This window comes from Perognathus longimembris, chromosome 9, assembly GCF_023159225.1.
Source record: "Perognathus longimembris pacificus isolate PPM17 chromosome 9, ASM2315922v1, whole genome shotgun sequence".
NCBI classification, from domain to species: Eukaryota; Metazoa; Chordata; class Mammalia; order Rodentia; family Heteromyidae; genus Perognathus; species Perognathus longimembris.
Genome location: NC_063169.1, coordinates 16,284,426 through 16,296,702, shown reverse-complemented (window position 1 = coordinate 16,296,702; position 12,277 = coordinate 16,284,426). Strand labels below are relative to the sequence as shown.

Genomic DNA, 12,277 nt, shown 5'->3' with positions numbered 1-12,277 from the left:
CAGAGTACCATGGGCAGAAAAACTGAGCTTACTCTAAAATAACAAGCAAAAAACTTGGCTGGATGTGGGGTTCAAGCAAGTAAGAAAGGAAAGCAAGTTTGAAACAACTATATTGGAAAAATGTATTTATAGTACTTGATGAAAATACTCCTAAGATTTAATTAAGTGACTTAAATGTGGAAATGATACCAAATATTGTGTAGCATATAAGAATTTTAAGGGCTGGGAATATGGCCTAGTGGCAAGAGTGCTTGCCTCCTTCACATGAAGCTCTGGGTTCGATTCCCCAGCACCACATATATGGAAAACGGCCAGAAGGGGCTCTGTGGCTCAGGTGGCAGAGTGCTAGCCTTGAGCGGGAAGAAGCCAGGGACAGTGCTCAGGCCCTGAGTCCAAGGCCCAGGACTGGCCAAAAAAAAAAAATTTTTTTAAATTCATCACTAGATTGGAAGTTCTATGAGAAAAAGGATTTTTGTGTTTTTGTTGTTGTTTTTTCCTGCTCTTAAAAGAAACTGGGACACAGTAGAGGTTCTATACATATGTGAATAAGTTCATTAACTAGTTTAGTCTTACTAGGTATATTACATATAGCATATCAAAATTAATTTGGACGTCCATGTCCCATTTGAAAAGCATGAACATGACAATGACAGTTAAAGGCTAACACATTGAAATGATAATTGAGCCCTAGAACAGAGCTGAGAGGTGTATGAGTTATATACTTTAAAATTATTAAAAGTTTCATTATATTTAAATAAAACATTTTATCCCCCTAAACCTTAAAACATATTTCACTCTTCACACTTCATTTTAAATTCGTTTTGTGCCAACTTTCAGTCTAAAGCAGATAAAAATACATGAGTTATTGGTGTGCTCCTTAAAACTAGTCTTGAAGAGTGGAAAATCTGAAAAGTCCTCATTACAGATGCCAGTAGAATGAAGTGTCTTTACCTCCAGCAAATGCTGATGTGTAGATTTAAGACTATCTGAGAAATCAGTAAAGTTGCCCAGGAGACTTTTATCATATTATTCATTGAACTCTGTCCATGATGCAGTAATTGCTTCTAGTACCATTTTTCTTTTCCTTACACAAGGTTATTATTTATCTTTATGCCATGTGAAAGAGAGAAAGAGAATTTAAAAGAGAGTCATAACTTGATATAAAACAATCTTTTGACACAGTGTAACTGGAGATGGGAATCAGCTAGAAAACTGTGTCTTACTTATCAGAATTAAATATGAGGACAGTAACACTTGACATTGTAGAGATACATAAATACTAAAAAGAAGCAGTCAGACCTATATTTTCTTCTAATGATATACAAATGTTTCTCAAAGACTTTACTGTTTCAGGGATTAACATATTTATTTGTTTATTACAGATAATTTCTTATTAACTTGTAGATGGAGGAAATCAAATTGATAAGTACAATAGCTACTTGGACAATTTCTATTAATGTGATTTAAATGACAAACATTTTAAAATATTTTTGCCACATTTTCATTCTTTGCATAATTATATCCTTCCTGTATCTTGCTCAATCTTAAGTAATTATTAATGTTGTCGTATTTTTCTAACATTAAATCACATGGAGTGCAAAATATAGCATGAATATTTCAGAACCAATATTTAAATATAGTGATGATGAGTAAATTAAAAAAATGAATACTCATAATACTATCATCTGAATCCAATGCACTTGACATGCTACCTTTTCAAATTCTGAAAGTTTATTTAGCTAGTAAGATGGCTCACTATTTGGAGAAGATATGTTCTTATGTAGAAAATAAAACTTCCAGGTGATATGTGTGTGTTTTCTTTAATGTTGCATATTTCAGTCAGTAATACTATTAAGTGTAGAAACTGGTCCAAGGGCTTAAAAATATACAATCTCAGTGATTAAGACAATAATAAAGCAAAATACTATGTATTTATTATGGAATGAGGTATGGGCATTTATTCACTGATAAGAGGCTTGTAAATGCTTGCTGAAAATATTTTGACTCTGGAACCATATTGTGATTGTAAATGCCCCAGCACACTGGTTACCTAGGGGTTTGACTGTAGACAAAAATAAATAAATAGACAGATATTAAATTAGCACCTTTCTTTTCCATATTTTCTATAGCATGGAAAAATAATATTATAATATTAAATTAATTAAACAAAAGCACTTTTAACACATTCTGTCACATTCTAAGTACATGAAAAATACTAGATAGTGCTATTGTTTATCGTACATGGAGTTTAACAAAATATGATTGTTTACTAAATTTATCCTTTTTTATTTGAAGATATTAAACTTTCTATATCCTAAGTGTGAAGTCTTTCATAGTACTGAATCTATGACCTGTATGCTTTCCTTGATTGTCTTTCTACTAACCCAGAATTATCACTCTCGCCTTTGGCACAGGGCTTTTCTCAGATCGTTAGCTCTTTGCACATGGGTTGGAGACTTGAAGATTTGTTACATTGTTTGAAAAACATCAAGTGGCACTTACTTGTCATAATTTTTTTTCCTTCAACTTCAGCTTTTCTGTTGACCAGAGAATTTCTTGCCACTTAATTCACTTCCTCCATCATTTTATTTGTAAGTTTTCACAAGAAGTAACTAATTCTATTGCCAGGTAAATTAGTCAAGGAGTCCAGCAGTGTAAATTAGCATTTATACTCAGTATAATAGATGTCATGGTGAAAGTATGTAAAAATGAGTGAGCATAAGCAAGATATCTTGGAATATATATAAATCCTCAGTTCAAAGGACTGAGTCCTTTGACTCAGAGTCGTCTTCTTTTAGGATAAGGAGGACATTTTAATTGTGATCTACAGAAATGCATTCTCTAACTTAAAGGACTAAGAAGCCAGGAAGAGTAATGAGGTAAATGGATGCTACTAATAACCTTGGTGGAAGAACATAATTCCTGTCATATTTGCATGGAATAGATTTGGGGATTTATTTATTTTTTGCCAGTACTAGAATTGAGAGCCTAGGTACTGTCCCTGAGCTTCTTTTGCTCAAGGCTAACACTCTACCACTTGAGCCACAGTGCCACTTCTGGCTTTTCCTGTTTATGTGGCACTGAGGAATAGAAACCAGGGCAAACATTTTACCACTAAGCCACATTCCCAGCCCTGCATGAAATGAATTTTATATGTGATTAGATCACAAATAAAAAAATAGATCATATCTGAAACATCTCTTTAATTTATAGTGAGACCAAATATTTGGTAGTGGATATAGTTAGGTAAATTGATTCCTTGTGCTGGGAACATGGCCTAGTGGCAAGAGCACTTGTACTGTATACATGAAGCCCTGGGTTAGATTTCCCAGCACCACATATATAGAAAACGGCCGGAAGTGTTGCTGTGGCTCAAGTGGCAGAGTGCTAGCCTTGAGCAAAAATAAGCCAGGGACAGTGCTCAGGCCCTGAGTCCAAGGCACAGGACTGGTATATACTGTATATACTGGTATTAGAACTAGAGAAGTGAAAGGGAATATCAAAATCGAGAGACAAAGGATGAAACGACAAATGGCTCCAAAAGCAATACTTGCAAAACCATTTGGTGTAACCAACTGAACAACTCATGGGGGGAGAGAGAAGGGAGAAGGAGGAGGGGGAACGAGGGAGGAGGTAACAAATAGTACAAGAAATGTACCCATGACCTAACGTATGAAACTGTAACCCCTCTGTATATCACTTTGACAATAACTAAGTAATAATTAGTTTTAAAAAGTCAGAAATGCAAAATACCAAACAAACTAGAATCCCTAGTAAACTATTATTCTTTTTTAAAATTGATTCCTTTTTAATTTAATTATCTATAAAAATCTAGCATACATGTTTCTCTCCCAAGTAATCAATATAGTAGAGCTTGAACTTTGGTTCAAGCTTCGTCATCTTCTCAATTGTTCATCACCTCCTTTTAGGTATCAGACTAAGGAAATTTATTTAAACTTTTCAAATTTGAATAGTAACTGTAATATAGTCTAAATAAAATGCTGGGGCATATAAAAATGTACTTAACATCATAAGTCATTAGAGATTTGCAAATGTAAGCAGCAAGGCCATTTAGAAGGGCCAAATCGGGCTGGGGATATAGCCTAGTGGCAAGAGTGCCTGCCTCGGATACACGAGGCCCTAGGTTCGATTCCCCAGCACCACATATACAGAAAATGGCCAGAAGCGGCACTGTGGCTCAAGTGGCAGAGTGCTAGCCTTGAGTGGGAAGAAGCCAGGGACAGTGCTCAGGCCCTGAGTCCAAGGCCCAGGACTGGCCAAAAAAAAAAAAAAAAAGGGCCAAATCTATCTTAAAAATAACAAGTTCTCATGATGATAGTAAGAACTCTTCTTCACAATTCATCAAAATGCAGAGTGCCGCAGCCACGTTAGAAGGTTGGTTCTGTCTATAGCTACCTAATCTCTTAATGATGATCACACAATTGTGTTCCATGGCATTTGAAAAAATAAACTATAAATTTATGTCCACCCCAAACCCAGAATATAGATGTTTATAATAGCTTTGTTTATAATTGCTAAAACTTGGAACTACCAAAATTTTCTCTCATAGATGAGAGAACAAATTCACTGAGCCCAGTTCAAACCATGTGAAATTATTCTACACTGACAAGAAACAAATTACCCAGTCATGTAGGAGTAGAGAAGAAATGTCAGTGCATATCACCAAGTGAAAGAAATCAATTTCAAAAGGCAAAAAATGCTGCACAATTATATGTATGTGACATTCTTAAAAAGGCAAAACTGTAGAAATATCCAAAAGATGAATGGTTGCCTCAGTTAGGGAAGGAGGAAGGAACAGTTAGAGCACTAACTCCGTCTGAAACCAAGAATTTGTGCACTCAGTTAAAATACAAATGTTTATGTGGGTGCTTGGCTAGAATCTCATAGGGTTTGCATTCACACTGTTCTATTTCTCAATTTTGTCTTGTTCAATTCCTTTACATATTGGATATCACTTTAGTAATGGGTTACTATTTTCTTCCAGAAACTCTTTAATGTCCTGTTGGTTTCAGAGCTTTTTATTTACTGAGTCCTTATCTTGAAATGTCTTCTCTCTCTCTCTCTTTCTCTCTCTCTCTCTCTCTCTTAAAATAAGAGTCCTCTTCTTGTAGGTTCTACTGTATGTCTTGCCTCATTTGAAAATACATCAACTTATATTACTCAATTTTGTCTTGTCTTCCTGAGTACCTTTTAGTTTTTCACCCTACTGGCCAATTTTATGTTTTGCTAACACATATCTGTATCTGATGTTATACATCCTGTTGAAGGATTTGTTATCTATTTATTTATTTATTCTACCTCATGAATTTCATGGCTGGAGGATATCTTTTTGTTCCTTTATGAGAGGGCTAGTTTTTGATAGGTTCACCATAAAATGAGATTGGGTGAATATTTAAGCACATGATACATGTTCATTTCACTGAGCTTAAAATAGTCATTACATTTTCCATTTTAACCATATAAAGCAGTTGTAATTTTCATATTTCTAGGACAAAGAATCATTGTGTATCTAGAAATTATCATTCCAGTTCCTAGTGCATCTTATTAATATAGTCAATGAATTATTTTTCACTCATGCCAGAGATCTTATTGAAAGATTATCAGAGTGATTGGTTAAGTAAAGTGAGAGAAATTGGGATATTATATTCACATTGAAATTGTACATTATTATATATCATGTGCCACATGTAGCATATTCATTATGTTATTTAGACAATGTATAAAAATGTATGATACAGTTATATTGAGAATAAAATATTTTCTCATGAAGCATGATTGTTCCCTGAGTTACGTCCTTCTTTGCTTAATACTTCAAAATGTATTAAATGCTGTCAGGAGAAATTTTAGATAGCTGTTTTTCTAAATTAATGCAAAAAAAACCTCTCTGTCTTACAAGAAAAACTGTCATTCTGATGGTAAGTCACATGGTTAATTGATATCTCTGTGCTTCATATTCAATGTTTCCAGGAAGAACCTTATGTCCTGTTTAAGAAGTCCGACAAACCTCTCTATGGGAATGATCGATTTGAGGGCTATTGCATTGATCTCCTCAGAGAGTTGTCTACGATCCTTGGCTTTACATATGAAATTAGGCTTGTGGAGGATGGAAAATATGGAGCCCAGGATGATGCTAATGGACAATGGAATGGAATGGTTCGTGAATTAATTGATCATGTAAGTCTCTTATTATTTAATACTTTGAGTAGATTGTTAGGAGATTTAGTTTCTCTTTATTTTTAAAATTTCAAGTGGTACATTTCAAGTTGGTATTATTTAAATAATTATCTTCAAAGTATTTGTTATTTTCATTACAGAATCTAAGAAAAGTATATAAAACCTAGAAGAAATGTATTTGTCTTAAATTTATATAAGGGTTTAATGTTTTGAGATAGTTGATTTTTTTTTTTTTTTTTTGGCCAGTCCTGGGCCTTGGACTCAGGGCCCGAGCACCGTCCCTGGCTTCTTCCCGCTCAAGGCTAGCACTCTGCCACTTGAGCCACAGCGCCGCTTCTGGCCGTTTTCTGTATATGTGGTGCTGGGGAATCGAACCTAGGGCCTCGTGTATCCGAGGCAGGCACTCTTGCCACTAGGCTATATCCCAGCCCCGAGATAGTTGATTTTAATTTACAAATTGGTATTGATTTCACACTAGCATATATTTTCTTCATTTTTCCAATGCTAACTTTTTAATCAACCAAAAGGGTACATGATGCAAACTAAATTTCATGCTAAAAATTGCACAAGCTGAAGCAAGGTACCCCTTAGTTTAATAGATAATTGATAATTTCTTCTGTAAGTAATAGAGTAGAATAAGATAACATATAAAACTCAAATAAGAATATTAAGCTCATTGAATGCTAAGTAAATCTTTTTTTAGTTAGTTGAAAAAATTGGTCAGAAAGCATAATTTCAGAACTCATCTGTAGATGATGTGAATTCATCTCTTTGAGATAAATTTTATATGATAAATAACAGAACATTGAATTTCATATTTGTTTTGAAATTATCAACAACAATAGGTACTTAATTTTTGCTAAGGTAAGAATTCCACAAAATACTAAAAATAATTTTCCTCAAAACTATTAAAACCATTATAAACTCCAAGTACAAAATCACACTAATAAAATATTAATTTAGTCTTTTGAAAACACTCCGTTCCTATTAGTTCATTGCCGCAACTAAAAAATAAGGCATCTTTATCTCTGAAATAAAGATAGAAAGACAGAATTTTAGAAAATAAGACAAATTAGTCTTTGATTAGAAGCAGAATAGCCATATAAAGCATTATATCTAAAGTTCTTTATTTCTTCCGATTTTTGCATATTTCTTATAATCATTTGGAACTCACTAAGTATGATCCTCAATTCTTGACATCTCAATTACTTTTCAGAATTTGGTAAAGTAGAATATTTACATGTCAAGTTTGTAGTATATTGAAAATGACAAAATATTGGAGTGCTTACATATGAATTTTACATTACTTCTATTAATATGGCCATTTATCTAGAATCATATATGATGCTGGTTAGGCAAAATGACAATTTATTATTCCAGAGGGAGCAAATGGTTACACATGTGGTACAATCCTACACATCAGGATTTAGGCTCTGGATTTTAATTATAATTCCTTTCTGCCTTCTACATTTGTTTTACTCTCTTCAGAATGTGTCTCTCAAGAGGTGGCTAGAAGAGCTGCCACTAAGCAGCTCTAAATTAATCATACAGGCAGAAATATAGCACCTTTACTCTAGTAAGTTCACGTCAGAGTCCAAGTTATCTCATTTCATCAGGTCTTAGTAGTTAAGATTATGTGACGGGCTGGAAATGTGGCTTAGCAGTAGTGTGCTTGCCTAGCATACATGAAGCCCCGGGTTTGATTCCTCAGCACCACATATATAGGAAAATCCAGAAGTGTCACTGTGGCTCAAGAGATACAAGAAGCCAGGGACAATGCTAGTGCCCTGAGTCCAAGCCCAGGACTGGCAAAAAAAAAAAAAAAAAAAAAAAAAAGAATATGTGACAGTAGTAACAATTTCAAAATAAAAGTCACAACATATATTATGCACTGAATCCCAAACAAATTACCTACTTCAGAGAGAAGTGATCTCATTGTATAATTTGGAGCAAATACTCAATTAACCAAGAACCTAGATTATATACAGTAAAGCCACATATATTTATATATTTTAAATTAAGAACCTCTGTTTCCATGAGGAAATTAATGTTTATTCTTGAGTAAAGTGGAATGAAGGCTGGATAAACTAATTCAATGTATAGAACTCTGAATAGACAGCTAAGGTGAAAATTAGCCTGATTATTTACACTAACACATCTAAATGCCTAATAACTTTCCTTGTAAATACCTCTTAAATACCAAAAAGACAGCATGACCCAAGCAGGATCAATTATTTCTCTCTTCTGTACCCATTTCTCCCAAAGACTCAGCAATTCAGCAAGTTCTCCAAACTGAAATGTATTTCTAATATCTAATTATTTCTCACCACCCCATGGTTTAGCATGATTCTTAAAGAACACTGAAACGTGCCAATTCTTTCCCTATTCACTGACCTCTGGATAATATTTCCATATGGTCATGTTTTCCATCAAACTTATTGTTAAGTGTATATTATTTGGCTAGAGTTCCACTTCTATGTTCACTCTCCTACAGTAGAAATTGTGTAGGGACAGAACCAATAGGGCGCCCGAGCTGCAGATCCAAGGCAGGTAAAAAATTGGAAAGCAAACACATAGTCCTCATCATCTCTTGATGAGATGCTGCCTCCGTCCAGTCTGTGATTCTAGTAAGGATACACGTAGGAGGCATGGCTCCTTGTTGTGGCATCTGCTCTATTCTCTACATTGAACTACTGCATTGCTGATGCTACTAGACTCAGGTTTGTGCATCATCCTTTAAAATTGCTCTGTCTCAGTGGTTTTTAGGATATATCCCACAGAATGAATATCATTTACAAACTAGATGTGCATTATTTTGGTCCCTACCCCTAGATACTGAAAGCGAAACTCTGGAATACGACATAGAAATCTTTTTTAACAAGCCCATTTTGCGATTATAATATCACTTAATGGATGACAAGCAGTGCCTGACCCTTATCTTATCTATATTATTAGCTTCATAGTACTGAAATCCTACTCATTTACTTGAGTACACAATCTGTGTTCTGTCTAGATTCTTTTTGATATATTTTTCTATGTTTTTAATCTTTGGAACTTGCCAGCCACATCCTTGTGAACTTGTGCCACTCCTATTCTTCATATTAGGTTACTTCTCCTTCTGTACCACTTTCTGTAAAACTCACTTAACTAATTGTATCTGAATTATTTCCACATAGCTTTGTCAATGTTTCTTGAGCAAAACTGTCATTCTCTCCAAAAGCTCACTTGCTGAGTTCTTCTTATATAACAAATCCATTGCCTGTTTTAGTTACTGACTTCACAGCTTTCCTCTTTATTTTAAACATAGGTTTGTTGGGTACAGGGTCTTAACGTGTGTCCTTAACATGACATGCCCCTGTAGTCCCATCTAGTTAGAAAATGGAAGAAGGAGAATTATGTTCAAGGCCAACCTAACTAACATAGTATCCTCTATCATGCCTGCTTATATAATATTCAATTTAATTTATCAATATATGATAATTTTAATTTTAATTTTATTTTTTGATAACTTTAATTTTTCTTTCTTATTTCAAAATAAGGTCAAAGTGTAAGTACTCCTACAATTTAAAGCCAAGCAAAAGCTTAGTTCAGGTATTGAGTAAACATAAAATGTGCAAACTGTTTACAATGCAGACATATTTTTCTGTGGTCTCATTTCTAAATAAACAACTTTAATATTCACTTTCATTTTGCATATCAAAGTATACATCTAACACAGGTTTAAAAAGATATATTCATGAGACACTTTTTCATTAATTTTATATTTGTAACATACTTTCTTTTTACACAGTGACAAAGATGTCCAAGATAAATCAGTTAGGATGGTGTACACATCTAACCTTAGTAGTATGGGGGATTAGGTTGAAAGTCCATACATCATAGTTGGCCTGGGTCAATGGATGAGCCCCATCTAAAAGACCAACAAAAGCATAAATGGACTAGTGACTTCATTCAATGTTACACTGCTTTCCTAGCAAGTATGAGGCCCTCAGTTTGAGCTTCAATCTCTCCCTCTCTCTCTCTTTCTCACACATACACACACACATACACTCTCTCTTTCTCCCTCTCTCTCACACACTCTCCCTCTCTGACTCTCTCTCTGTCTCTCTCTCTCACACACACACATTCTGTCTCTCTGTCTCACACACACACACAATCTCTGTCTCTATCTCTGTCTCTCTCTCACACACACACAGACACACACACACACACAATTTCAATAATTTCTATGGCAGTGGTTGACAATTGGGAAACTTCTCCAACTTTCCTTAGGATATTTGGCAACACTTTGAGAAATCTTTGACAGTCAAGCGTATGCTCTTTGCTTCTAAATTTCTACTGATGTTATCTAGAAGCATAGATTCATTTTCTCCACCCAGTAAAGAATTAAAAGGCAGAAAAATGTTTAAGGTAAATAGAGTAAGAGTTTTGGAAAGCAAAAGAAAAGCTGTGAAGGAAAGTAGAAAGACTACATTCAGAGAAAGGCCCCAAAGTCCAATGGAGTCTCACTGGACCATGATTATTATAGTTTGGGACTCCTCCCACATAGCCTTCCTTGAGTTTTATGATGACTTCTTGATAGCCTATGCATACACTATCCTGGCACTTTTTTTCTTGCTGAGTGTTCACCCAAGAAATTATGAGAAAATAATTTCATAGTAGCCCAAGGTATTATGGAAACTTCGAAGCACTACGATAGGCCATGTTATCAGTTACTTTTCTTCTGCTTTTTATTATTAGTTTCCCTTTCTTTCCCTCACCACCACTCCACATGCAGTCCCATACATCAAAGAATTATCTGTCCCAATATTAATTGTACTGAAGTTGATATATTCTCCTCTAGGCTTACCCGGGTCTTCTCATCTATTTTAGAGAGAAAGAGATCCTGTTCCTAAGTCTCAGCAAAATTTCTTCAGGGATAATAGAGAAATAGAGTAAGTCAAATTCCCAGGCATGAACAAGTGTCCACTTCAGAATGAATCCACAAGTCTGAAATTAGGAGTTAGTAGTTGGATTGTACCATCATGGATCATTTGTCCATACCTGGATATGTGTGATTGAATCAGGTCTATATGCATCATACTTATTGTACACCTTAATACAGTGTAAGGTTCGAATTACATAAAAGGCTAAACAAAAATGTATTTTTCTTATTTAAATTCTTCAAAATATGACTCAGTCTGTCACAATTTAATTTTTAGAAAATAAAAATGTTAGCGATATTTTGAAATGCTAATAATATTTTGTTCTATAATGGAAATTAAGAAAATATTTATATTCTTTCCCTTTATAGATGACATACTTAAAAATATGTTAAATCTAAGAGATCTCCCCATCATACTGAGATTTCGAGTATTGCTAATGACTGGGATTACCTGATTCATTCTAATTTGAATTTTGTTCATCTGTAAAAAAATGATCATTTTCATGAACAATGAGACTGATATGACTCTAAACTAAGACACCATTTTCTCTTCTAACTCACTGGCTCCATAGTCCTATGATTGTAGTACACTTTTTATCATCTATCTGCTTCAAATATATTGAAAATAACTGGGAAGCATCAATATAATATGAGTGCTGGAAGCACTCAGCATACAACAGTATTTATTGAACAAATGACACAAATATTCCTCAATGTTCCATAACAAATGTTAAACTAAAGGACTATGATCCTTAGAGACCAGGCTATATACTTTTCAAATGTGTCTATTCTTACTTTGACTTCAAAGAGAAGGTTTTACTTAAGGACCAAGCAGAGAAACAAACAGTGTTACACTCATTTTAAGACTAAAACATCATAAATTTCTAAGTATCACTTTATGAAATATAAGTTCTTTACTCCTCAAGCTATCGTAACTATTTTGCCTAAACACCTTAGTAAGGAAACCACAGGAAATCAGGAACGCACATAGTATATTAAGTTTGACATAAATTTCACTTTTAACTCTGGCTTCTGTATCGTCTTTATAGCTCATAATTCATTTTTAGCCTCAAGAGACATTTGTTGAGTATGTCTTTTTTTTTATAAAGCCAACTAGCATTATTCAGTATCATGAGGAGAAACACCAAAGCTGCAATA

At 34.3% G+C, this 12,277-nt stretch overlaps 1 protein-coding gene across 3 annotated transcripts in view; it reads left to right on the top strand.

The window, feature by feature from the left end:
• Grik2 (glutamate ionotropic receptor kainate type subunit 2) overlaps positions 1-12,277 on the top strand; it is a 533,318-nt gene that overhangs the window by 372,143 nt on the left and 148,898 nt on the right. For all 3 annotated transcript variants that reach the window (XM_048353764.1, XM_048353765.1, XM_048353766.1), the window contains exon 11: positions 5,989-6,195. In XM_048353764.1, the coding sequence (XP_048209721.1) occupies positions 5,989-6,195 (207 nt within the window). The remainder of the gene's footprint in view (positions 1-5,988; positions 6,196-12,277) is intronic.